The sequence below is a fragment of the Acinonyx jubatus genome, chromosome D1 (genome assembly GCF_027475565.1).
Source record: "Acinonyx jubatus isolate Ajub_Pintada_27869175 chromosome D1, VMU_Ajub_asm_v1.0, whole genome shotgun sequence".
Classification (NCBI taxonomy): domain Eukaryota; kingdom Metazoa; phylum Chordata; class Mammalia; order Carnivora; family Felidae; genus Acinonyx; species Acinonyx jubatus.
In genome coordinates, this window is record NC_069390.1 from 25,917,510 (window position 1) to 25,944,861 (window position 27,352).

Genomic DNA, 27,352 nt, shown 5'->3' on the forward strand with positions numbered 1-27,352 from the left:
GAAGATGTTCCTCATATGAGTGAAAACATATGATACGTGTCTTTCTCTGCCTGACTTATCTCACTCAGCGTTCCATCCACACTCCGGTTCCATCCACATTGCTGCAAAAGGCCAGATTTCATTCTTTCTCACTGCCAAGTAGTATTCCATTGTATATATAAACCACATCTTCTTTATCCATTCGTCAGTTGATGGACACTTAGGCTCTTTCCATCATTTGGCCATTGTTAACACGGGAATCTACCCCCAAAACCAAGAGCACACTGTATATACTGTATGTTAGCCAACTTGACAATAAATTACATTAAAAAAAAAAAGAATACACTTCAAGGGAAAAAAAAGTATTTATTGAATGAATAAATGAGTAAATGAGCAAGAAAAGAAAAAGAGATGTTCCTTATGATTTCATGAACCATATTTACCAGGCCTGGCTTGTTCAGATCATCGCTTTATTGTACTTTGAAAACATGGACAGGACGCTGGTAAAATAATGTGATTTTGTTTTTGTTTTTATTGTATCGATTCTTCAACTGCTCAGGCAACCCGAGATTTCTGAATACTTCTTTTGTATGAAAATTTAAAGTCACCCACAATGTGACGCTCTAAAAATATGTTTCGAGTCTTTTTTACAGATCTGCCTGAGCTTGCAGAGAATTTAGTAAATAATAAAGCAGAATATGCCTCTTGGTAGTAAACATTAGGATCTGCACTGGTCCCCTGGAATTCTTAGCAGAATGAACATCCTCGCTCTAAAACTATAGTGCAGATTTCTGTACTACGATGCCAGTGATGTGGGCAATATCATTTGCACTGAGCCCTTGAAGGAGAGGAAATGTGGGAGATGAATCATGGGATAAAGCGTGCGCTCACTTCTCCCCAGGGAAGAGGGGTGTGGATTAAGGTTTCCTATTCAATGAAACCAAAACTCCTAAAGATTTAGCATCAAAACCCAGGAGATGCCGAGCAATTGTGAGTCAGGAACAAGGTCTATGCAATGACTTCTGACAGCTGTTCAGTTACCTCATCTAGGCAAACAGTCAGGAGGGTGTTACATGGTAGGAGATGCCGATTCTACACATTTCTTTCATTCCCGAGCTGCCTCGTCAGCGTTTGATAACAATGTGTGTGAGACGGTTTGGGGTAGAACAGTCAATTACTCTTTAACCGACCCTCTCAAAGCTTAAATGATCAGACTTCTTTTGTGTTCTTCTCTGTGTGGTAATAAGAACAGTATAATAGCAAAATGTAACGTTGCAGAGATCCCTATTATTCTAGTAACAATTATTACTAAATTATAACTTATAGTTATTAAATTCTTGCTATACGCTCAGCACTACCTCAATGATTGTATTGTATCTATTTATTATTGGGGAGCTAATTATTATTATCATAATTATTAAATCATAGCTAAGATTTGCCAACTTCCTGCTATATGCTTAGTACTATTCCAATTACTTTCCATACATTAATTCATTTATTGGTCTCCATAATACCTAGCAGAAATAGGGACTTTTGTTAGCCCCATTTTCCAGTTGTAAAAACTAAGCACAGAAGTTAACTTGCCCAGTGTCACACAGCCTAAGTAGTGGGAGTTGTGTGGGAGTGGTGCCTAATTCAACTTCGGTCTGACTTCAGATTGGAGTGAATCCGGCATCCTCCTAGTACTAACTGTGTGACTGTAGGTGAATTAGACACATTCTAAACCCCATGATCTGAATGGATTGAGCATAGAATCAGTGTGTCTTAGGGTTGCCGTGAGAATGGAGTGAAATTGTGATCAACAGTTACAAAGCATTCCTCATATGCTGGGTCCTGTCTAAACACTTTCTATGAACAGTGTTATCATTGTTGTTATTTTGTGATTATCATTACTATTATCAATTCAATCTGTATCCTCTGTTTCTGTGTGTTCATGGATCCTTTAAGAAGCCTAAAAGGCTCTCTGATTCATCAAAAAAAGAAAAACCCTTAATTTCAGTATGATTTTAATATCCTCATTTTTTGCAAATTTCTTTAAAACATTTTTTTTGAAAATCTGATAACCTTAAACAGAAAGTAAAACTTTTCATAATCTCACCACTCTAGAAACACAAAGTGAGAAGTGAGATCTCTGTCCACTCTTTCAATTCTCCCTCCCTTTTAACCCACCGCCACTGTCCATCCATCCCTTCCATCCATCCATCCATCCATCCCTTCCATCCTTCCATCCATCCATCCATCCATCCATGCTTCCATCCATCCATCCATCCCTTCCATCCATCCATCCATCCCATCCATCCATCCATCCATCCATCCTTCCATCCATCCCTTCCACCCATCCATCCATCCTTCCATCCATCCATCCATCCATCCATCCATCCATCCCTTCCATCCATCCATCCTTCCATCCATCCATCCATCCATCCTTCCATCCATCCATCCATCCTTCCATCCATCCATCCATCCATCCATCCTTCCATCCATCCATCCATCCCTTCCATCCATCCATCCATCCATCCCATCCATCCATCCATCCTTCCATCCATCCATCCATCCATCCATCCTTCCATCCATCCATCCATCCCTTCCATCCATCCATCCATCCATCCATCCTTCCATCCATCCCATCCATCCATCCATCCTTCCATCCATCCATCCTTCCATCCATCCATCCATCCCTTCCATCCATCCATCCATCCATCCATCCTTCCATCCATCCCATCCATCCATCCATCCTTCCATCCATCCATCCATCCATCCATCCTTCCATCCATCCATCCATCCATCCCTTCCATCCATCCATCCATCCCATCCATCCATCCATCCATCCATCCTTCCATCCATCCCTTCCATCCATCCATCCATCCTTCCATCCATCCATCCATCCATCCATCCCCTCCATCCATCCATCCCTTCCATCCATCCATCCCATCCATCCATCCATCCATCCATCCATCCATCCATCCTTCCATCCATCCCTTCCATCCATCCATCCATCCTTCCATCCATCCATCCATCCATCCTTCCATCCATCCATCCATCCCTTCCATCCATCCATCCCTTCCATCCATCCATCCATCCATCCATCCATCCAACCGTCCAGCTATCCATCCATTCTGTCACTCCATGAATGTTTTTGAGCCCCTCTTCTATGCCAATAACAATTTTAGCTAGTGTAATGGTGAAGAAGACAGAGAAATATTCTGGCCCTCACGGGGCCTACATTCTACTGAAAGGAAAGAGAAAGAGTAAAAGGAAGCAAATAAGAATTCAGACAGCAGTCAGTGCTACAAAGTTAGTAACCAGGAGAGTGGGACAGAGAGTGATGGGGGATGGAAGTATGGCTTGGACTCTATCCTGGGGGTCCAGGAGGGCTGCCTGGGGAAGTGGCTTTTGATGGAGATCTGAAGAATGGGAAGAGGCAGCTCTGTGAAGAACCCATGTTAGAATTTTTCAGTGGGAGGAAACAGCAAGTGAAAGGTTTTTAAGGGTCAGAAGAAGGTCCGGAGTACCTGCGATGTGGTTGGTTGGTGAGGGGGCGTGGAAGGCAGTGAAATTGGAAAGGTGGGCAGGAGACAGATGCCATAAGGCTTCGCAGGCTACCTTGACAAGTTGGGGTCTATTTACTTGCAAAAGGAAGTCCCTGGGGAGGTGTGGGGGAGGGGGGAGGGGAGACTACAAGCCTGGAGGCTCTGCATACTGATTTTCCCTCTATCCTCATCCAAAGTTCTAGTCCACACATAGAAACTGTCAGCAGTCACTGCTTGGATAGCCGGAACACCAGTCTCTAAGCGGACTGGGTAAAATGGAGATTTGTGTTACTTTTTGAGCCTGAGAGCAGACAACACATTTAGGTAACTCTTAGAATGTGTGTTTGGCTCTTTGTTGACAGACTCTTCCCTTTTTTGGTTGTCTTGGGATCTGTCCCAAACTGGGAGACTGGTGTTGCTGTTGAAAACCAATAGTGGTGTGGGGCAAAGCCAGAGTGACTTTATGGCAAGACTGAGAAAGTCTCTCCACTAACCATCTAACTGTCTGATCCACCATCTGTCCTGTGACTAAAGGTCCTGAATTAACTACTTTAATGGGTTAAGACCAAAGGTCTTGAATCAATTGGAGCTAATGCAAATGGTTTCAGAAGGGTAACCAAGTAACTTCTGCATTTCATCCTGTTGTGGAACAGATTTTATTCCTTGAAACATTGGTTTCCGAGAATACGTCAGAATTACCTAGGGGAACTTGTTTAAAATACAAATGCCCCCAGGTTAGCTCCAGGAAATTCTAACTCAATAGGTACGTGGTGAGCCCGGGGAATCCGTGTTGTTACCAGGCAGGTCAGGTGAGTGTGAAGCTGGGGTCTGTGAATGCACAGGCACACTGAGGTTAAATTCTGTGTATGAGTTTGTGTTTGTGGAGTCGAATGCAGTCTTGGGAAAAGCAACTTGGTAAAGACCTTAAAATGACAAGGACTGAGGTACAAAGCAGACGGAGGCAAGGATGGATGATGTGATAGTAAGAAAAAGACTTGACAGGCCAGTCCTAGATGAATCAGTGCCTTTGAAAACAGTGCCCAGAGCTGCAGATACAACCAGTCTAAGGGCATGGTGGGAGGCATTCTGTCTCCCTGCTCTGCAGTGATGTCCTTCTAATTTAGAAACTGGTCCAACAATGACTGGGCACCCTTTGGCTTCAGAAGCTTACTGGAGCCCTCAGCCTCTTTATGCACTTTAGTTTATGGCTTTGATTGTTTGCTTCATTTCAGAAGCTTTGAGTGGTGACCTTGAATCTGGGTTATTTGCCCTCTCTTTTCCACGGAGTGTCATTTCCAGTGAGATAATTATACGGCGACCCAGGAACTCAGAAGCTCCTGAGTGGAAGCTTAAGCCACTTGTTTTGAAAACAGGTGTAGGGAAGTAACGGCCTTAAAGGACACCAAAGCGCTAAAGGCTCTTTCCTTGTCCTAATTGATGCTCATTCTGGTTCTGGAGACCCAGGTGTTTGGGTTAACTAGGGCCCCTGCTTGCCATATTTATTTACCTAACACTCTACCTTCTGGCCTTTGAATGACGCTCTCCATTTGTAGTGGGAAACTCATGTTTCTCCCAGCGAGCTGAGTGCTCTGGAGGTAACCTGTTCCCTTTCTCTAATCCATTTGGCTCTGGCTCAAATGTGTTCTCCAGGGGGATTCTGTAGCTGTCTTGCTTGGCAAAGAGCCTGGGAAACACTTTCTCTCCATTCTGCAAATGGCTTGTCCCAGAAAAGCAGGAAAATTGAGTGGCACCCAGAATAGCTCATATTTGTGTTTTTCTGTACATCTTTAAAGGGTGATTGGTGCTTGGGAAATAATTGATCTCTTGGTTTATGAAGATAAATGCTTGTTGGCACCATTTATTGGTGCATTCTGCTCAGTTACTTACAATCCCCTGGAACAAAGAGTTGGCCTCTGAGACTACCCAGCTGATCTGGGAGGTGTTGTGACTATGGGCACACCAGGAGAGTGTAAAATGGTGGGAAAGCCAAGGGTTTAACAGCATAGCTCCCTAATGCCTGCGGAAACAGTTCTCAAATATCATCAGTCTTTACCCCAGGGAAACACGTGGAGGCTACAGCCTGGAAACTCATCAAGGAAGGGAGCAGCTATTCTAATGTTTTTACTACGTATCGTATCGTCAGTTACAAATCAGCTCTTTCAGAAGAAGGTTCCCCTTGACAAAATATTTTGCTTATAAAAACATCCACCATTGGGTGGCAGTAGACTGAGATGTTTTAGAAAGCAGCATTAACTCAGACTTGACTCATTAAGCATGGTGGGGGAAAGGACATGGTGTGCGCAATCCGTGTAAAAACAGAACATACAAAGGATTCCTTGGTCAGCAGTTGGAGATGAATGGTGCTGACAGGGAGGGGTGCAGGATTTACATTTCAAAAATGTAAGCCTTGCAGCAATCCCACGAGGCTGGAGTTAGCCTAAGCCTTGACTTGCATGCCTGTAAAATGGGAATAAGTCTCTAACCAGAGTCATGTAGCTGGTAAGTGACTGGACAAGCTCCGTGTCTTATGTAAATGTGTATATAACTCTCATCTACTCCTCCAATCTTTTCTTTACCCAGGAAAGGGTTTGCTTCAGGCACAATTACAAAAAAAAAAAAAAAAAAAAATCACATCTGGCTTGGGTGTCTGTCTTCCTTTCCTGACTCCTTTACCCCTGTTGATGGCCTTATCCTGGGATTTCATTTCCCCCACAGTCTTTTTCTCAAATAAGTTCATAATTCTTACCAAGGTATCAACTTTCCCACAAACAGTTTCATTTCAGTCAGAAGGTGTCGCAGGCTGACCAAGTCTATGCTCCAGGTCTACCAGATTGGGCAACAGAGAAAGTATGTTGCCCAACATTGGAAAAATACACTCAAGATGAGAGAGCACGTGATGAGCTTACTCAAGAGTGAGGACAACAGCCAATGGTTTCTAAGCTCCCTATCAAACAATAGTAAGATGGAAATATAAAATAAGGTTATAGAGAATAAATCGGTGTATGGTAAACTGTTGGCTTAGCTACAACGAGCTACAACTGCCAGTTAAAGGGAAGTGGTTTGGCTTGGTGAGGGGAAAAATACCCTTGGAGTTTCACAGGACCTGAATTGTTCTCCTCCTACTTCCTGGTTTTGTGGTCGTGGGCTGGTTACTTAACTTTTCTGAATGTCAGTTTCCTCGTTTGCCAACTAAGAGTAATGATACCTTGATTTCAGGGTTGTGGTTAAGAATGAAATGAGGTGATGCATGTAGTGCTCTTACTGTACCGCTTGAGACGCGATGTACGGTGGTCGGGATTGCTGGTAGAGTAAGGATGGAAAGAAATACTTTCAGACTTAGAAGTAAGTAATAAAACCGCATTTCTCTAAATGTACTCTCTGGCTCAGATGGTTTTCTTGATTTGGCAGGCCTCCCTCTCTCTCTCATTTTTTAATAAATTTCCCATCTTCCAAGGCAGAAACAAAGCAAATTTGCAAACACCGGCGTAGAGTTTGGTGAAACTCTAATGAGCTTCCTGGGAAGCTCAAAATGGATTCCCAGTTTTCAAGGAAAGAGTTGGGGGATCAGGGAAACCAAACAAGATTCTCAAAGGCACAGCCTGTGTGTCTCTCAAGCTCGGTGCTTACCCGGGAGATGGTAGAGCTAGATTCTGTTATTCCTAAAAATCACCTGAGCAACAGAGTTCACCTTTGGAATTCTCATCAGAGCAGGGATCCCCCCAGATCCATGGCACAGATTTCAGGTCGTACAGTTAGTCTGAAGTAAAATGCAGCAACGGTTGAATCTCATGGACTTCGTCCAGCAAAACTCTTTGTACCGAAATGCAAAGGGTTTTCCTCAGAGTGCAGTACATGTAAGGGCCCAGATCTAGGTTCTGGATCCCATAAGGCTGTCTTCAATGCTTTTTTTTTTTTTTTCCTTTTATGTTTTTCAGGTACTCTCCCCTGGGTATCGCCTGCCTCATTTGTGGAAAGATCATTGCAATCAAGGACTTAGAAGTGGTTGCTAGGCAACTGGGGATGTACATGGTCACGGTGATAGTGGGCCTCATCATCCATGGGGGCATCTTTCTCCCCTTGATTTACTTTCTAGTCACCAGGAAAAACCCTTTCTCCTTTTTTGCTGGCATTTTCCAAGCCTGGATCACTGCCCTGGGTACCGCCTCCAGGTAGAGAATACAAGAAATCACCTTTCTTTCTTTCTGCTCATTCCTTTCCCCTCTCTGCCACTTCCTCTTTTCAAAACCCTTTCATCACACAGTTCAATGAGAACATGTTTCATGTATTATTAAAATATTCCTGGAAAAGATAAATGCTTTGTATTTTTGGCTCCCAGGAACTTAGGAACTTTCTGATGAACACTTTTGCTGATATGCAACTGTCCTGGAAATATGATCTCATGTTAAACTTCCCAGATGAATACATGCTATTAGTATGCATGCCTGAGTTGCCACATCTAACATTGGTTTAGTTCCAAATGTTTTCCAGAAGGATGTAACAGCGTATTGTGCTATTTAAGAAATTCTCCCACCTGTGATTTGAAAAATGCTATCAGAAAATATCACTCTATTGGAGTTATGGTTCAAAACTGGAAAAATGAGCTTTTGCATGGTAAACATGTTAGATGAGATTTTTAAAAAACACACCAGAAGTCAATGAAGCCTGTGACCCCTGCATGAACCTCTAATGGACCCTTCTGCCCCATTGATTTTGAGAAAATCAGGTTGGCATTGATTCAACTTGACATTGACTGAGAGTCCGTTCCTTCTTCATTAAGTAAGTTCCAGGGCATCTAAAGCCAATGAGGACTCCAGAGATATGCAGAGAAAAAAAAAAAATATTTTTTGATGTCTTCTTGGACTGAATTTAACAAGAACAAACAAACAGGAACAAAGACATTAGAAAACACCTACCAATTTAGAATTTCAAAGAGTAAAGAGTTTTATTGTTTCAGACTGCACTAGTTGTTAGTATTTCTTTACAAAACTAAGGGTCACAAAACGGAGACAGAGGTCATGAAGCAGGTGGTGGGGGCAGGGGGGTGGGGGCAAGCAGGCTGCAGACCCTAGCTCAGCATGATCTCTGGAGTCACCTGTCAGCCAGTTCTTGTTGATCCCATGACCATGCATTGCCAGTGAGAGGGTCACCCTGTGACACAGAGCGACTGCTGTTCCGAGGCTACTGAGCAAGCAGTCGGGTTTTCCGTAAGTGACCTGACAGGCCAATAGTGGTGACTACCCGAGGAGCCAAATTGTGTTTCCATCTTGCAAATCAATGAGATTTTGGTACTTGTAGAATGTGGGGGTTCAGAAGATGCTAAAAATACATATAATGCTCGGGATCTACATTCTGCATTCGGTTTCCCAAGATGAAGGGAAACATCCCGAAATTTCTTTTTCCTACTTGGTCTTATAAACTCCCTATGGCTAAGTATCTCTATCCACAAAGATCCCCTCTCTTTGGAAAAAAAATAAATCTTTTTTTTTTTTCCAAAACCAATCATTTTTAGTTTGATATTTGTTTATTGGTTATGGGAGTGGTGTTTGCTCATTGGGAAAAAGTTCAGACAGTGAGTAAAGTTTTGAAGGAGAAAGTGAACATCTCCAGTTATTCTGTTACCCAGTGATAATTGATAGTAACCTTTTAGTTCATCTTAGTCATATATTTTTTCCAGGTTCTACTATATATAGATATTGCAAACTGTATTTTTTACTGATCAACCTATTATAAAATTTCTATCAACATACATCTTCCTACTATTTTAAAATGGCATAATAATACACTGCAGGTGCTATAATACACCCCTGTCTCCACCTTGGGATGTACATTTAAGGCATGTCTATTGAACAGGCATCCTTATAAATACATCCCTGCAAGCTTGTCTGATGATCCCCTCAGGGTAAATTTATAGAAGTGGAATTTCTGAGTCCAATGGTAAGCACACCGGCTGTTGTAAAACATACCCCCAGTTTGCCGCTCAGAAAAGTATGTTAGTTTATGCCCCCATGAACTGGGTGTGAGAGTATGCTTTTCCCCACCTACTTACGAGCACTGGATATTATCAGTCCCTTTAATACTTTCCAATGTTATTGGTGAAAAATGATCTCATCGATTCTGCATTTCTTTGATTACCAGCGAAGGCAAGCATCTCTTTGTGTTCTTACGGACCATCCTCCTCTCCCCTCCCCAACCCTGTGAATTATTTGTGATGGTCATTTCCTGTTGGGGTATTATTCCTTTCCTGATTGGCTGTTTCACTCTCTTCACATATAAAAATATTAACTCAAGTGTCACATGTCACAAATGATGTTCCTCTCTACCTGACATTTGTTTTGTAAATTTACAGGGCTTTTTGCCCCTGGAAGTTTTTAATTTGTGTATTGTTGAAGTTGCTACTATTTTCATTTAGTGTTTAGAATTTCAATTTTCTCAGGAACATCTCTACTAAAAATTATGAAACATTACTTTATATTTTCTTCCAGTACCTTTGCGGTTTTGATCTTTAAAAATACTATCTTTCCTTTGAACGACTAGATAGTTATCCCTAGTACCTTTACAAGACAAAGTAAATGTTAAAAGCATATTGGTAGCCCGAGTTCATATTTAAATCAGCCAAACGCTTGGGTTATCTGGACAAGGCCACAGATGCTAGACCCTTCTCCTTACCCTGTCTTTCAAGTGACTTTAATCTTTGTTTAAAGTGTGGCTCTTTCCTGGATGCAGAATTTCATTTTTTAGAAGAAAATACACTTAAAGAAAAAACTGTGGCATGAATCACGTACTAAGAACTATCTCAGCCATTATGACCACAGGGAAAAAAAACAAAACCCCAGTACAGTCAGCTAAATTTCTTTCTACCTCCTTGGACCTTGGACTGATGGAGAAGGGGAAGGGGTCACCCCCTTTTCTCAACAGGCTGATGTCAGGGAGGACTAACAGAGGGGGTGCCCTGGGACACATGTCTCTGCATCCTCCTGACATCAGTGCATGCTATTAAAACTACTCTAGAAAAAAAAAAGACGGTCAAGTAACTGATAGTTATTATTAGCAACATTTGAAGACTTATTATTAGCAACACATGAAGACATCCACGTCAGAATGTTGGAAGGACAGGAAACAGTTAAAACTCCCAAGTCCCAGTTTGAATTGGTTGGGTATATATAGACTTTTAAGACACAAAGCCCGTTCAGTAAAGAAATTGAGACTATTTTCATACCTTGTCAATTACTTTCCCTAATCTATTTAATTGTCCAAAGACCTCTTGATGACATTTTGGGAAGATGAATACCATAATAAAAATTATTATATTCTCGTCCGCCCAGAAGTTTACTTAGATTCCTATCATTGAAAATCCCAGCCACCAACCACAGCTGCCATTTCAGACTAGTCATGGTGTCCTAGAAACCTTCAAAGGGGTCCTAAGAAAGGGTGGGGTGGGGAGGGCCTGGGGGTGGGAGGAATAAAGGGACACTAATGTCTCATTAAAATAGCTGGAGAAGCTAACCAAATACAATGACCTCAACTTTTCTCCCTGGGTTTATAAGGTGTTAGTAATGAGAGGTCTCCAAACATTCATTTCTTCTCCCTAAGAGCAAGGAGGAGGCATAAGACAGACTTCTGACTTGAAATCACAAAGAATATTGCCATAAGATGACGCTGACGTCCCTAAGATTGTTATTAGGAGCTTGTTCATCAGTGGTTTAATAAGATGCAGATTTAGGCGACTCTAATTTTAGAGCTTCTGCTTCCTGTTTCTGAGTAGGCCCCGGAATCTGCATTCTCTTTAGCTTTTCTGAAGCTGGTGGCTCTCTACTACTCTCTGAGAAACTGAGACCTCTGGCAAGGGTCTGTGTCAAACTTGGAGGGAGCCCTGGTTCTGACCAGTAGAAGGAGGAAGCTATGAGGCTGTCCGTGCATGCTAGAAATAAGTGTGTCTGCATTGGAGGTTCCCCAGTTCACTTTACTAAGCTTTGAATAGAAAAAAAAAGCAAAAAAGCAAAAAAACCAGAAACAAAATCAAAACAACCAAACAGAAAAACCCCAAACCAAAAAAACCCCAAAAGAGAAAGGACCGCAAAGAACTCGCATGGCAGTATGGGCGTTCTGCATTTCTTTCCATATTACTTACACTTGGAAGCAAATCCACCTACCCTCCCATGTACCTCCCTCCACATGGAAATAATATTTTGGCCATCAGCAACCCTTATCCTTACAGGTCTCCTAATTTAGAAGACACACGAACATGTCAGGGGTTCTGGCCCTTGAGGCTGGGTCATGGGGTGGTGAGTTCCGGACAGGAATTTCCAGGGCGGAGTGGGGGTGGAGTCATTCCATATTGGGTCTTTGATTAGCTACAGAGCACATGCTTTTCTGCCCTATGTTGTTGGAAAGACTGTACAGTTGGCCAATGACCATGTATTAGGGAGTTGGATTGTGTATAGGGGTCCCCAGTGGATTGCTAGAAGCTCAGGTTCAGGCTAAATGGTACTTAACGTGTTTATCCAGCATTGTCAAAATTAGCTCAGGGCAATTCCCAGAGGCTGGATGCAGTCCATGCATTGTTGGAAACAGTGTTCCTAGCATGAAATTATGGGTCATTCAAAAATTCCTCATTCCATTTCACTGTTGACAGCTGATTGGTTCCTGACACATTTTTTTTTTTTAGCAGCTCAATTAATGTGGGCAGTCAGATGGCCTTTAATATTTCATCCAAGAGGGAAACACTGATCAAAGGAAAAAGAATGTGAAACTCTAAGTAGATCTTGAAAACCAGAAGCAACAAAAAGAGCTTGCTGCCTATGAGCATCTTAATAAGATTGAATTTGAACCTCCAAACAGTTGGTCTTTAATTTGCCTCCAAACACTGCTTTCTGCATGTCACATGGCCTGATTGGAACAAACGAACAAAAACTTTGTGGTTGGCATTCCAGTTTGAGTTTTGTCCTGTTTCTCTAAAGTGGACATAAACTCTTGTCTCTCTCTTTCTGTCTTTGTTCCTCAGTGCGGGAACTTTGCCTGTTACCTTCCGTTGCTTGGAAGAAAACCTGGGGATTGATAAGCGTGTAACCAGATTTGTCCTCCCAGTTGGAGCAACCATCAACATGGACGGTACAGCCCTTTATGAAGCAGTGGCCGCCATCTTTATTGCTCAAATGAATGGTGTTATCTTGGATGGAGGCCAGATTGTGACTGTGAGGTGAGGGGTGCAGGTGGGGAAGCACTGAAACAACATTTAACCTTCGTCCCTTCCCCACTGACTCCATTTGACAGGGCCACTTGGATTTCAGTTCTCCTGGTGGAAGAATGAAGGAAATAACACAGAAGAGGAATTATTGGCTGTGTCAAAGGGAAAATATTGTGACAGGAAAGAAGCAGGCTCATACTCATGCCCTCTGTTTGTACTGCGCATGTGAAATCGCTTTGGAAATTTGATATTACTTGATTTTTCACGGTCCTGTGATGTTGCAAGGCAGTTATTTCTCTGTCTGTTTAATAGATGAGGAAGCACAGGCTTCAAGGAGCATGGCGGTTTGTCCAAAGCTGCCCCATTAATGAGCCGGGAGAGCCGTCACTGGGGCCGATATCAGCTGACTCTGGATCCAGTTTTCCTTTTGTTAAAATACGTTCCCTTCAGCATTTCAGAGGGTGATGGCAGAAATGATGAAATACTGGAAGGAAGAGATTCCTCAATAGCGTATAAACCATTTTATTACAAATAGCCAACAAGTATACTAAATCTGTTTTTTACCCTATGTATTCATTGTTTAAGACATTTAGGAAGAGGGGCACCTGGGTGACTTAGTTGGTTAAGCGTCCAGCTCTTGACTTCAGCTCAGGTCATGGTCTCATGCTGGGATGGAGCCTGCTTGGGATTCTCTGTCTCCCTCTCTCTCTGCCCCTTCTCCGCTCATGCTCTCTCAAAATCAATAAATAAACATTTAAAAAAGAAAAAAAGAAATTCGGGAAGAACACCTTCCCAAGAGGACATTAAAAACACAGTGCTTTTATCAAAAAGAATGAAATCTTGCCATTTACAACAACATGGATAGAACTAGAGTATATTATGCTAAGTGAAGTTAGTCAGAGAAAGACGATTATCCTGTGACTTCACTCGTCCGTGGGATTTAAGATACAAAACAGATGAACGTAAGGGAAGGGAAGCAAAAACAGGGAGGGGGACAAAGCACAAGAGACTCTTAAATGTCGAGAACAAACTGAGGGTCGCTGGAGGGGTCATGGCTGGGGGAATGGGCTAAATGGGTGATGGGTGTTAAGGAGGACACTCGTTGGGATGAGCACCGCGTGTTATATGTAGGGGATGAATCACTGGATTCTACTCCTGAAATCATATTGCACTATATGCTAACTAACTTGGGTATAAATTTTAAAAAACAACACATAGCTTCTGGGGCACCTGGGCGACTCAGGTGGTTGAGCGTCTGACTCTTGATTTCAGCTCAGGTCATGATCGCAGGGTCATGGGATCAAGCACCACGTCAGGCTCCACACTAAGCGTGGAGTCTGCTTGGGATTCTCTCTCTTCCTCTCTCTCTCTCTCTCTCTCTCTCTCTCTCTCTTTCTCTCCCCCCCACCCCTCTCCCCAACTCTAACTTTCTCTCTGTCTAGAATGAATGAATGAATGAATCAACCACGTTGCTTCTCCATAAACTTAAAGTCACACCTCTGTGCATATATTAATTTGTCTAATCCTTACAACCACCCTCAAGGTCCATACTTGTCTTAGCTCAGACTGCTATAATGCAAGACCATAGACCATCAAACGATACATATTTATTTCTCACAGTTCTAGAGGCTGGGAAATCCAAGGTGAAGGTGCTGGCAAATTCAGTTCCCGGTGACTCTCTCTTCTTGGCTTGTGCATGACTGCAGGCTGTTTGCTTGCCTGGCCTTTCCTTGGTGCATGGAGAGAGAGCAAGCTCTCTTACGTCTCTCTGATAAGAGCACTAAGCCCTCATGATCTACTTACCCGCAAAGGCCGTGTCTTCAGACACCATCACCCTGGAGATTAGGGCTTGAACAAACGAATTTGGTGGCGGGGGAACACCGATCAGTCCACAGCAGTACTGTAGGGGAGCCTCAGTTTCCTCACTGGTGTGATGGGGACAATAATCACACATTCTAGGGGGTTGAGAGCGTTGTGCCTGGAACACAGTCACGTATCAATAAATGTTAGCTACTATTATCGTTATTACTGATGCTCAATAAAATACAGTTCTTCTAGAATACGAAAAAACAATGTGACAGTGATGTAGTGAGTACCATGATGTTGTTACTCAGTGGCAAACATGCTTCAGATCCGGGTGTCACGGCTTCTCAATCATGTTCTCACAGATTGCACGTGAGACCACCAACCTCTCTTGCTTTAAAACTCAGAGACAAACAGGGCTTCCTAACAAAGCCCTTCTTTTAAAGCCAAACAAGATGAATTCTGGTCCCTGAATTCTTGGCCCGTCAAGTTCACACTGTTAGATGAAAAATTAAGAGATGGAAGAATGGACCAGCGACCAATGATCGGGATTGATTAATTCAGAGTTTTTGGTGTTGGAAGGGATGGAGGGGAGGGGGGTCTCAGGGGCCGGCATGGCATTGCAATCCAGCAGATAAGTGTTCCAATCCCAGCAGACCATGGTCAACCTGTTTGACCCTAAGTTTCTCCATCCATCCAATTTGTGGTTTGCCCAGATGGAACGCAGATGCTACCATATGTACTTTGCAGGGTTACTGTGCAGTTCTGCTGTGACAATGTGTGTGTCATACCTTGCATAGAATCCAAGAACCAGCCTCAGAGAAGTGGGCTAGTGAGTGGCACGACAGGAAAAGCAGAAAGGGATAGAGAGATGGAGAGGAGATCACTGCCCCAAGAAGCGGTCGCAGGACTTAGAATCACCCAGACACTCTGCCCATGGTAGGATGAGGGTATTAATTGGGATGGAGGGACTGTGTGGGGGAACCAACTGCCAGGAAGAATTCTCTTTATAGGATTTCGTCTCACACAACCCAGAGGGACCAGGCAGACCGTGTGGCCAAAGTGCAAAGGGATGTGTCCGAGTGACTCATAACAGAAGCAACTGATGTTGTAAATAAAACGGCTGAGGCCACGACTGTTGGGATTTGGGAAGTCCCCCCTTCCTAGTGTTGTTGTCCTTGTCAGGGAAATGGCTGAGAATTCCCACCTTGTAACTCTTGGGGCTTTAGAGAAGTTTTTATTGCAAAGTGACCTCACCCTGCCCAGATTTCCTGATAAGATAATTCACATTTACTGGGCGGTGGCAATGTGCCTGGCCTCTTCTAAGTGCTTTTTATTTATTAGTTCCTGATACCCCATGAGTGAGACACCATTATTATCTCCTTTGCTGCAGATAAGGAAGTCAAGGCACAAAGAGGTTGAGTAAGTTGCTCAAAGTCATGCGGTTAATCATTGGAAGAGCTGGGGTTTGAATCCAGGTTGTTTAATCCCATAATCCTCATTGATAACCACTAATATTACTACCTCCTATGACCCAGAAGGATCCCAGGAATACGGAGTTCTTGAAGCCTTAACACCAGCTCCGCAATGAAGGGGCAAGGGAATAGCACAGATGGGTTCTGTAGACCCCACCTAGGGGAGGTGTCTCTATGGTGACAGGTCTAAATCTGGAAGGATGGCACTATGGAAAAACCAATGTAAACTACGAAACCTCCTAGGGCCTTTCCTCATAGGTAAGATTAGGTAAATTCAGGTCCCTCCCCACTGTAAGACCTGTAAGGATTCTGTGCTTGGTCACAACAATGGTCTGGGCTCTGTCAAACCGGTCTGGGAGCCCAACTCTTAGTTTGGAGCTAGCTGGCCTACTCTAGAAAGTCTAGAATGATCTAACTGCAAATAAAGCCCCTCCTTTTCTTTACAGCACCCACAAAAGCAAGTTGGGAGTCTATATTTTCAGAAGCATCTTTCCATTTAGAAATGACGACTTTTGTAAATGGCATCCAGAAAAAAGGGAGACAGGTTATTGCCCTTTGCTGGACCACAGAGACCCCCTGGTGTCTAGACAGGGCGCTCGAGCCCTAGATGAAACCCTCTTCCAGAGACAACTTCAAAATGGTGCTGGGTGTGCCCTTGGCATTGCAAGTGGTGAGATGCTTCAGAAAGAAAGCCTCCTGTTATTTCATTATCTTTTTTTGGCGCCCTCGTTTTGAATAATGTATTTTCCAGTCCACGGTGAAATGTCCAGGCGTCTCAAACTTAATGTCATTTGGAATCTGTTGATTTGTTTCCCTCATGTCCACTCAGTTCGGTCTGGCTATTTGCTATTGTGAGTTCTCATGTTAACATTGGCAGTGGCCTCCTCGGACTCTTGCCTCAGAGTCCAGATGTCTCTGGGGCTGACGGAGAGGTAAAGGCGTAAGCAGAAATGAATGCAGTGATGTTCCCATGGGAGGATTAAGGGCAATTTGTTTTCCTCCTTTATTATTTCCTTGACTGCTTCAGAGCCCCGCTTACCTTAGTTGAGCCCTGTGATATATTAGGCTAGTTGGCTATCATGCTGAGGATAAGGCTCCGATCCATGGATTTATAAATTTCCATCAGAGTTGAGTAGAATCCAATAGACCCTAATTCCTGGGTCTCAGTACTCTAGATTTCTCCATTCCTTGAGAAAGAAAAGAACCTTTATGACTGCCGGGAAAATTGGAGCTTCAAGTTGCCTGCCAGGGATGGTTTTTCCAAGTCCTCTTTCTCCTGTGACCTGGTCTTCTCTGTTCTCTCAGCCTCACGGCCACGCTGGCGAGCGTCGGTGCGGCCAGTATCCCCAGCGCGGGCCTCGTCACCATGCTTCTCATCCTGACGGCTGTGGGCCTGCCAACGGAGGACATCAGCCTGCTGGTGGCTGTGGACTGGTTGCTGTAAGTGCTGGTGGATGGGGCTCTGCCGGGGATGTGAGTACTGCCTCCCCGAGGCAAGGTTTCAGCCAAGGTCTTAGCCAATCCCCGTGACAACTCCCTCTCTCCTTTCCTCCCTTCTTCCCTCTAACATTTACGGAGAGCCTGACTGGGAACCAAAGAGGAAGAAGGAATCCTCGAGGGCCTCACAGTCCAGTGGAGGAATCACATAATTTATAATACAAAGTTTAAAGCATCACAGTAAGGAACCCACTACTGATGCCCGCGGAGGGTCTCAATCCATGATGTCGAGTGAAGAAACACGAGGGAGTGTATGCTGTATGATCCCGTTTATATGAAGCCCTAGGAAAGACAGTATAATCTCTAGCGATAGAAAGAGCTTAGTGGTTGCCTGGGCCTGGAAGGGGTGAAGAGACTAACTGGGAAGGGGCACAGGGAAATCATGAGGGGTGGTAGAAATGTTCCGTAGGCACCGGTATGCACAGGTGTCTACATTTGTCAAAACGCATCAAACCATGCACGTAAAATGGATACATTTTATTGTATGTTAATTATACTTCAATAAAATAGATCAAAAAATAGCACACGGATATAAAAGGATAGTGATGTGTGCTCTGCACCTGTGAGCACTGCCATATTAAAGGAGGGTCATACATTGTCCAGGGCCTGGCCCTTCAGGAGGTGTTCTTTCGGAGATTGTTACTTGCTCTCTGTTGTTGTGACCTTGGTTATTTTATTACCCTACTCGTAGAGGTAAGCCAGATTCTGAAACGAGCCTAAACGTCCATCAACTGACGAACGGATAAAGAAGATGTGGTTTATATATATGATGGAATACTAGTTGGCAGTGAGAAAGAATGAAATCTGGCCATTTGCAGCAATGTGGATGGAGCTAAGTGAGATAAGTCAGGCAGAGAAAGACAGATATCATATGTTTTCACTCATATGTGGATCCTGAGAAACTTAACAGAGAGCCATGGGGGAGGGGAGGGGGAGGAAAAATTACCAAGAGGGAGGGAGGCAAACCATAAGAGACGCTTAAATACTCAGAACGAACTGAGGGTTGATGGGGGGTGGGGGAGAAGGGAAAGGGGGTGATGGGCATGGAGGAGGGCACCTGTTGGGCTGAGCACTGGGTGTTGTATGGAGAGCAATTTGACAATAAATTATGTTTAATATAAAAAATAGATATTAAAAAATCAAATGAAAGGCTAGTGATAGAAAGAGGCACCCATCCTAGTCTAGAGTGGACGAATCAGGAAATAATGAAAATGGCAACTGAATTCGCATGGGTACGGTATGTCAGCCACTGCACCAGGCACTTTATATCTTATGCTCTCTAACCTTGAAGTTTTGGTATTATCACTCTTGTTGTACAGATGAGGAAACTGAGGTGTGGGGAGGTAAGGTGACTTGAGAGTGAACAGAGATTTGAGTCTAGGTTGGCTGGGTTGGGGAGGCCACCACATTCTTCATCGTGGCTCTAGTCAAGCTTCCAAAGGCAGTGATAGCTGAGCTGAATCATGACTGGTAGGGAGATGTAGGTAGAGAAGGAAACAGGACCTTCCAATCAAGGCCACGTGCAAAGGCACTGAGGCAGCCAGCAGTGTGGGGACCTAGGAGTGATGTGGCACCGATGGAGCACAGAGTGGGAGGCAGGGATTGGTGAACAGTGGGGCAAAAAATGGATACCATGTACGGCCACGCAGAGAAATTTGAACTTGACTGTGTACGCGTGGCCTAGCTACCTTTCCCAGTGTGTTTATCAGTGAAGGGCATTTTCCAGATGCAGGACACTCACTGCCCATTGACAAAGGTGGGCATGTCTGGCCAGAAAGTCCCCAGTAGGGAGATGGGAGTCGATCTTGCTAAGAGCCCACTCAGCCTCTCACGTTCTGTGGAGTACACACTGATGCCTCATGTCCAGTCTTGGAGCTAAGGGACTGGGACCGAGGAATGCTGTTGGGTTCGGTGTCAGAGCAGAGTGACAAGTGCTGATGCAGAGGTCCAAGGCCAAAGTGCCCACACACTTTTAAAAACTGTTCCACATGGCAGTGACAATGCTTCTGACATCTATCAGCATAGATTTTAGGAGCCAGGAGCCATCTTTAATGGACTCGAGTTTCCCACATGCTAAAACCACAGTTCCTTCCCCCTTCATTCACCCTTCCAAAGAGAAAAATGTGCACGTGGCTGAAAGGAAGGACATCTGGGAAGCTAGGAGGGAGACTGGCCTCTCCACAGAACTTGTCTGCTGTTAAGGTTTAGGCGAGAATGGAGAAGTGGCTCCCTGGAGGTGATCTCTTCACCTCAGGGAGGGCTGCGAGGAAGGTCATGGATCTTCCTGACTGGCTCTTTCATCACCGGAGATATGCTCTGGAAATACCTTCAGTGGGAAGGTGACGAGTAAGCGAAATAGCCTCGTATCTGTCTCTGCCAGTGTCTCTTAGGGGGTGGGGTGGGGTCGTCCCCGCTAGCTTGGTTATTCTCGGCGCCTGTGAAGGCCCCAAGGGGAGCCTTTCTCAGGACGTCAGTTCAGACCACACAGCCATGGCCGCTGCGACTCAGTGGTGGTGTGTGGGTGGAAGCATTGGGAGGGGAGGGGATGAAGGAGGTGAAGGAGTGGGGTAGGCTTCATTGGGGGAGGACAAGGGGGAAATGAAGGCATTTTCAATAGTTTAGGGTCAGTAGGAGCTCAATAAATGTGTGCTCAGTTTAACCACAGACTTGCTGCGTGTAGGGGCCTTTCCACACAGGAAGAAAGACAGAGGAAGCTATTAAAATTAAATCTGCTTCCCCTGTGACTTTTGCTTACTAGGTCCTCTGACCCTTTATTCCTTGAACCTCCTGAACCCGTGTATCATCGGGCTACCTTACCTGCTGTGACTACGTTGCCTAGCCTCTTCTTGGGTTTGTTTCAGAGGCTTGGATTCCACCATTAGAGGTTTATCTTTTCAAAAAATTGTCATTATAGAGGCTGCCTCCCCTCATTCTAATGTAAACTCCTTACTTTGAGTGAAAAACAAATGCAGTAATATCATCAGGAGATGCAGAAAAGGAGATGATACTTGGCGGAGACCACCATGTTCTTTGCATCTGTTGGCGATTAATTCCTAAAGAGCCCTAAGGGCTGCTTCACAGATGAGTAAACCAGGAATCAGAAAGGGTTAAGTGTCTTGCCTACAGCACTGGAGAGCTACGTCCCACCTGACACAACTTCATACTTAGAACCAAGGAGATCTAGCAATGGGCAGAAGCAAAGAGGCCCAAGGAAAGGTTAGGGAAGACAGACCTATTAGGGTCACCTGTGATTTTACATAATAAAAGGGAATTTTCCATTTGACCTGTTTTTTCCTCCTCTCAAGATTAGAACAAAAGAGCAGAAAAAGCCTAAGTGGGGACAAATGGGGTACAATCAAGGTCTCAGCTACTCTGAGACCATTGTGGGCCCTGGTCTTCTTGGCAGCCGTTTGCTTCCAAGCCTGTTGGATGAGAGTCATTTCATGAAACATCCAAGACCCTGCCCACTTCTGACCTAAATGCCAGCGAATGGAATCGGAGGGCTGGGTCCTCCCCGATCACCCCACACCAGCGCTCTCATGTGCATACTTGCACGGAGAGCAGGGCGTCCTAACTCCATGGTGGAATCATGCCAGCTGAAGGGAGTTGGCCGAACCCAAGAATGATGATACATTTGGATTACCTATATTGATGAAACCGTATATGAGAAAACGCGATCCCAGGCTGGCAGTGGAAAGGAAGGAAGAAATGAAGAGCTGTTCTCTGGTTCTGGGGTCTGATCTCAGGTGCAGGGGGTGGGGGTGGGGGGTGCGAGGGGCATGTTACTGGAGAAAGGAAAGCAAAGGGGCAGGAGCCCGGGATCTGAGCTCTGTGCTTATTCTCTGGAGGACTTCGCACAAGCTACTCTCTGGACTTCCCCTGTGTCACGTGGACAATGGGAATGGGAACTTGTCGGCTTAAAAGCGGAGTCTAGACCCAATGCCCTTGAGTGCCCTTCTGGTTTTAAGACCCGGACTAGGATTCTGCTGGTGATGGATGTTTGTACACAAATAAGCCAGAACGTTCCTTTTAAGAAGAGAAGAAAAAATGGAGGATAGAGGATCCTGGGAAAAATGTGCGTAGGGGTCTGTAGCTAGGTCAGATCTGCTTTGAATTAGTAATGGTGGTACATTCTTTCTCGCCAGCAAGTGGAGTTCTGGAAACATGCTCTTGGTCATGGGCTCCGTGGCTGTTGGGGGCCCATTACAGTGTGAATGGGGTAGGGGGGAGGGTTGAGACAGAGGTGTGGGGGAGGCTGGCCGTTCCCTAGTAAAATAGTGTGTGGGGGAAAAGCAGAGAAAAGGAAAAGGTGAGGGGATTTATTATTCTCGCCAGGCAAAGCTTGTAAGCTCTCATAACTCTAGCAATTTTTTGATTTAAAACCAAACAAAGCCCGCAGTGACATTTAATGTCCGACAGTGTTTGCCAGCTGCTGGAGATCTTACTGGAGGCTGCTGGAGCCTCCTTACTGCCCGCCAAGCCCTGGCTGCTTTTCAGTGGGCAGGCTTAGCTGCTCTGTAAATGTCATGGTGAAAACCAAGATTCTGGGCCCTGAAAAATGCCGGGAGTCCTCAAACACCGGATGGGCGGGGCTGGTAAAACCAGAACCTTCCCCTGGGGCCAAGAAGCCCTTTGTGTCGGGAATCCTCCACTGATATTTATAAGAGACCTCGCTGACACCCCTCTCTCTCTGAAGGAAGCAGGATGGAGTGAAAACTGGGAGCCAGTCCCAGGAAGAGGTCGTAAATAACTGGGTCTGGCCACAGGTGGCCAAAGGGAAGCCAAAATAAAGTGAAAACCCAAGTGGGTCTGCGGCTCATTTATCACATGAGACTGCTGGGGAGGTCTTTTCTGGGGACACATTTACTAGCTGGGGGATAGAGGTGAACTTACTAGGAAGACCTTAAGGGCCTCCACCCTTTGGCGGGGGTGTGTGTGGAGGGGTGCGCTCTGAGGCTCCCTGTTAACATCCCTCCCTGGAGGGAATAGAGCAGGGATTCTCAAACCTGAGCACACACCCAAACCCCCTGGAGATTCAGGAGGTCTGGGGTGGGGACCAAGAATTGACATTGCCAACAAGTTCCCAGGTGATGCAGGCCAGGGACCTCACTTCCAGAAACCAGAGACTGGAGACTCGGAAGGGGGAGTAGGAGTCCCTGATTGTGGGTATCTAAGCACCGCTACGGTTTTTGAATACCAGTTGACAGTTCACGCATCCAGCCGACGAGAACAGATGGAAAGGACTCGGGATACTCATAGCTAATACCTAGCAAGTGCTCCTGAAATATCAGGCAGTGTTCTAAGCACTTTACAGGGACCTGTTTCAAAGGTGGCCCCAATGATGAGACCGGTTCATAGTATTATCCCCATTTTACAGTTGAGGAGACTGAGGCTCAGAGAAAAGTAATTTATCCCAATGTAGTGGATATCGAGTGACTGAACTAGGATTCAAACCCAGGTGATCTGGCTGTCCCTTGGGGGTCCAGGCCCGCCAATCTGGGGTCTCGTTCTCTTATTTAAGACACACTCGTGCAGCTATGTGTGATCGAAACCCCACTCCATATCTGGTGGAAGAGAAGACCAATCCCTCCATCTATCATATCTCTGAAGATGCTGGGAGTTTATTGTTGAAGTCTTGTGCCGTGACTCCCTGCTCCCACCAGAGTTCTTTTCTACAACTTTCCTGACCTCCAGTGATGTCCACGCCAGCTGGGATGTCACTCTTTCCCCGAGTCCTTCCCTCCCCTGCCAACGTGTCCCTGACTGGAAGCAGCGAGATTGCAGTTTGGGGGTGGGGTGGGGGTGGGGCTACAGTTCTGCGCAGCAAGAATCATTCTTCAATGCATCACAAAAGAAATATGTGTTCACGGAAACACAAAGGGGAGGGGCAGAGCTCAGGAGAGTTATAAGATGAAAAAGACAAAATCTCCCTATATTTGCAATTGAATCTTGAGTTTTGTTTCCCTGAAGTAATAATCAGTGTGAATAATTTCAGAGAGCACGGAAGCAAAAATTGAGGGTTAGGCACCTTTTCTCCTTAAAAAATAAATCCCTGGGGTGCTTGGGCGGCTCAGTTGGTCAAGTGTCTGACTCTTGATTTCGGCTCAGGTTGTGATCTCACGGTTGGTGAGTTCAAGCCCCGTGTCAGGATTCTCTTGGGATCCTCTCTCTCTGTCTCTCCCTCTCTCCGTGCCCTTCCAACCCTCTCAAAATAAATAAGCTTAAAAAAATAAAAAATAAAAAATAAATCCTTTAGTGCCTGCCACCCCCTTCTAGGGACCTGTCCCTGCCCAGTTTTTCCCTTTGGTCCCAATCTCTCCCTGTGTTGCTGGGCCTCCCTGTGTTTGCCCCCGGCGCTCAGGACACGTGTCATGTTTTTGTAGGCAAGGTAATTTGGGCTCTGTCCCTCCTCCTCTCTCTCCATCTTGCCCTTGCCCTAACTTTTCACCTCCAAGACACCCAACCAGACATTTGCTGAACAAAAGACAGTCCTCTTTCTAGAGTTAACCTGCTCTCTTTAACAGCCCCTCCCCACCCCTCCTTCAACGCACCCGCCCACTGGGTTCCCCCACCCTGCCCATATCACAAATAGATACAACATGGTGTCCGCGCTCAAAGAGCTTATCATCTAGTAATAGGGACAGATGTGGTCAAAAAAATCCCAACCTGAGTGTGCTAAGTGCAAAAAGAGGAATGCACAAGACTTGGTGGAAGAACAAAAGAGGAAGTGGTCTACTCCCCTTTTCACTGGGACTGAGAAGATGAGGAGTAGGAGGGGAGAAGGAAGAGGGGGATGGGCCAACAGCTGAGCACTGGGTTGGTGTCAGACCTTTTATATGCAGAGTTTGGCTGAGGTCCTCTTGATGACAAGCACTCAGGACACATTAACAGTTACTATCTTCTCAACAAGCTTGGAAGGAGGGATTACTTTCCATACTTTACAAATGAGCAGGAGAAGCTAAGTGACTTGGCCTACCCAGGATTGCAATCAGGGCTCCCATCCAGAGTTCACACTCTTAACGCTTCCTTCCGTAGGCCCTCCTTCCCTTCTCAACCCCATGTGGCTTTAGCCCTTGGATATTTAGGATTGTGCCAGCCTTCTCAGGCCTGGGGCCTCGGGCGGCCCCTCCGCCATTACTGTGCACCCTGCATTCTGAGAGGCAGACATGATGGTTTGTTTCCTGTGAATGTTGAGTCACATGAAATTGCCAATATGTGACCTTTGGGAACTTGTAGAAGCGGCAACTTCATATGGTTCAGCCCAATTCAAAGACCCAGATGACCCTGAGTGACCCTGCTCCCTTGGCTCTGTTATTCTGTGAGAACCAGGACTTGCAGACAATTCTAACACCTTCCTTCCAGAGGATTTTTTTTTTTAATTTTTTTTTCCTTAATGTTTTTATTTATTTTTGAGACAGAGAGACACAGAGCATGAGCAGGGGAGGGGCAGAGAGAGAGGGAGACACAGAATCCGAAGCAGGCTCCGGGCTCTGAGCCATCAGCACAGAGCCCGATGAGGGGCTCGAACTCACAGACTGAGATCATGACCTGAGCCGAAGTCGGACGCTCAACCGACTGAGCCACCCAGGCATGCGAGTTCGGATCTCCCCTCTGTCCCCTTTTCACAGGTCTGACACAGAGTGTCCAGACTCAAGGACAGCATCAGGCACTCTGAAATTCTTTTTACCAAGTAGCCTTGAAGCTCCTGAGGTCAGCAGGGTTTCCTGAACAGTCAAGGCTGGTTGTGAGGCAAAATGAAAGCATTTGCCTGTGGAGAAATTTTCCATATGTGAACCATAAACTCCCATATCCCGTTTTTGGCCACACTTGGACTTCCCCAGAGTTGGTCAGACATCCCCCCTGGTGGCCTCAATGGCAAACCAAAAAAATCCTATCTCCCGTCTCTCACCATCTTCCCCTCGCTCTCTTTACCTTCTCAGTCAATCGTCTTGAATAAGACGATTATAAATGATATCACTATTTACTCAGTTCTCATTCACTTTTCTACCCGTGGCGAGCTGGCTTCTGTCTCTGCCTCTGGCTTGCAACTGCCCTGGCAGTGATGGCCTCTTTGTTGCTAAAACCAAGGGGCTCTTCTTTTTCTTCTCTTACCTGATCTCCAGGCAGTCATTGGAATTGTCCATCACACCCTTACTTTTGCAACATGCTTCCCTCAAACGCTTCTAAGTTTTCTGCCACCTTGGCGGACTCTTATTCCTTTGCCCACTCCTTAAGTGTTGGTCACTCTCAGGGTTCTAGATAAGACTGTCTTTTCTTCCCACTCTGCATTCTGTCCAAGAATGAACCAAAAACGCCTGTGGCATCTCCCCATGGCCTCTCTAGGTGTCGCCTCCTAATTCACTACCTGCAGCCCAGTTGTCGGTCCTGATCTTTAGTCCAGATTCCCAAACACTTGTGGCACATCTCTCCTTTGCTGGGTCCCAACCCTCAGCCCCAGTATGTTCAAGCTGACACGAGAACCTTTCTCACCCCGACCCGTCATGTCCCCTACACATGGTTGGTACGGTCTACTGGTTGCCAGTAGACATATCAACGCCAGCTGCCCAAACCCGATACCGGAGAGGAATCCTTGACTCTTTTCTTGTTTATTCTCTATGACCAATCAGTCCTCAGGTCCTGTAATTCTGTCTCATCATCTTCCATCACATCTTCACCAAGTGGGTTTTGCTCTTTCAGCCTTGCCCTTCCTCAGACCAGTTTTCGTACGGGGGCAAGCGTGCCCTTGCTGCTCCTCAGTGGCTCCTCGTGACACTTGGGACAAAGCCCTGACCTCCTGAACTTGGCTGATGAGGCCATACGTGATTTGGTCAGTTCTTCCCTTCTGCCTCTCATTACATTCATTTGCCTCCTGAGTGGTCTTGCGTGCTTCTCTCTCCTCGATTTCACATTATCGATTTCTTCTCTCTAGCTCGTTTTCTCAGACTTATCCACAGGTCCAAACTTGGCACACTTCTACTCAAGCTTTTGCAGGGGCCCAAGTGTAGATAAAATGTCCTACCTACTAAATCCCATAGCGCCTGTAAAGAGAGCGTGGGTTCTTGGAGGAAGAGGGAGCATAGGAAGAGCCATTTCTTGTTCTTCGTTGCCAGGACACTTGACATAGTGCCCTGCACAAAGATGCTCATTGTACGCCTGTTGAATGAATGAATGAATGAATGAGCTAACAAAGAACTCAGCAAGTATTAGAGTCTGTGTTGTCTTCTTATTTCTGTGTAGCCATTTTGATGCTCTTGTGCTCCTGCAGTCTTTAATGAGTAGTTATGGCATTCCAAATATTTCTCTCATTTTATTTAACCCTCATAATCTTCTGTGAGGTTCGGATTAGCCCCATTCCATATTTCATGGTCAGGTGAGAGGTGATTTGCTCAAGGTAAGAGAGTCAAAAGATCTGGGTTGAGCTTCCAGCCCTAAGTCCAGGGCCCTTTCCTTCTTGATTTTGGTGTCGAACATCAGTATGCTTTGATTCTGCCCAATTCTGTCTTCCATTCATTCCTGGCCTGATAGCTATTTCCTCTGGCCAGGTTCATTTTCAAACTCAAGGAGACCTGACACGGGTGCCTGTATGGCTCAGGTCATGGTCTCGCAGTTTGTGGGTTCAAGCCCTGCGTTGGGTTCTATGCTGACCGCTCAGAGGCTGGAGCCCGCTCCGGATTCTGTGTCTCCCTCTCTCTCTGCCTTTCCCCCACTCATGTTCTGTCTCTGTCTCAAAAATAAATAAACCATAAAAAAAATTAAAAAAAAAAAAAGTAAAAGGAAATTTGAGAGTATGGAACAGATATCCTAGTCAAAAAATTTGGTTCAGTGGCTTCTTTGGAGAGTAGAGATTTGGTATCAGAGAAAGTCAAGAGTTGAAGAAACAAGAG

At 45.2% G+C, this 27,352-nt stretch overlaps 1 protein-coding gene across 5 annotated transcripts in view; it reads left to right on the plus strand.

Annotated features, from left to right (window-relative positions):
* SLC1A2 (solute carrier family 1 member 2) overlaps nucleotides 1-27,352 on the plus strand; it is a 139,362-nt gene that overhangs the window by 104,535 nt on the left and 7,475 nt on the right. For all 5 annotated transcript variants that reach the window (XM_053203313.1, XM_027072886.2, XM_053203314.1 and 2 more), the window contains exons 7-9: nucleotides 7,445-7,678; nucleotides 12,511-12,705; nucleotides 17,277-17,411. In XM_053203313.1, the coding sequence (XP_053059288.1) occupies nucleotides 7,445-7,678; nucleotides 12,511-12,705; nucleotides 17,277-17,411 (564 nt within the window). The remainder of the gene's footprint in view (nucleotides 1-7,444; nucleotides 7,679-12,510; nucleotides 12,706-17,276; nucleotides 17,412-27,352) is intronic.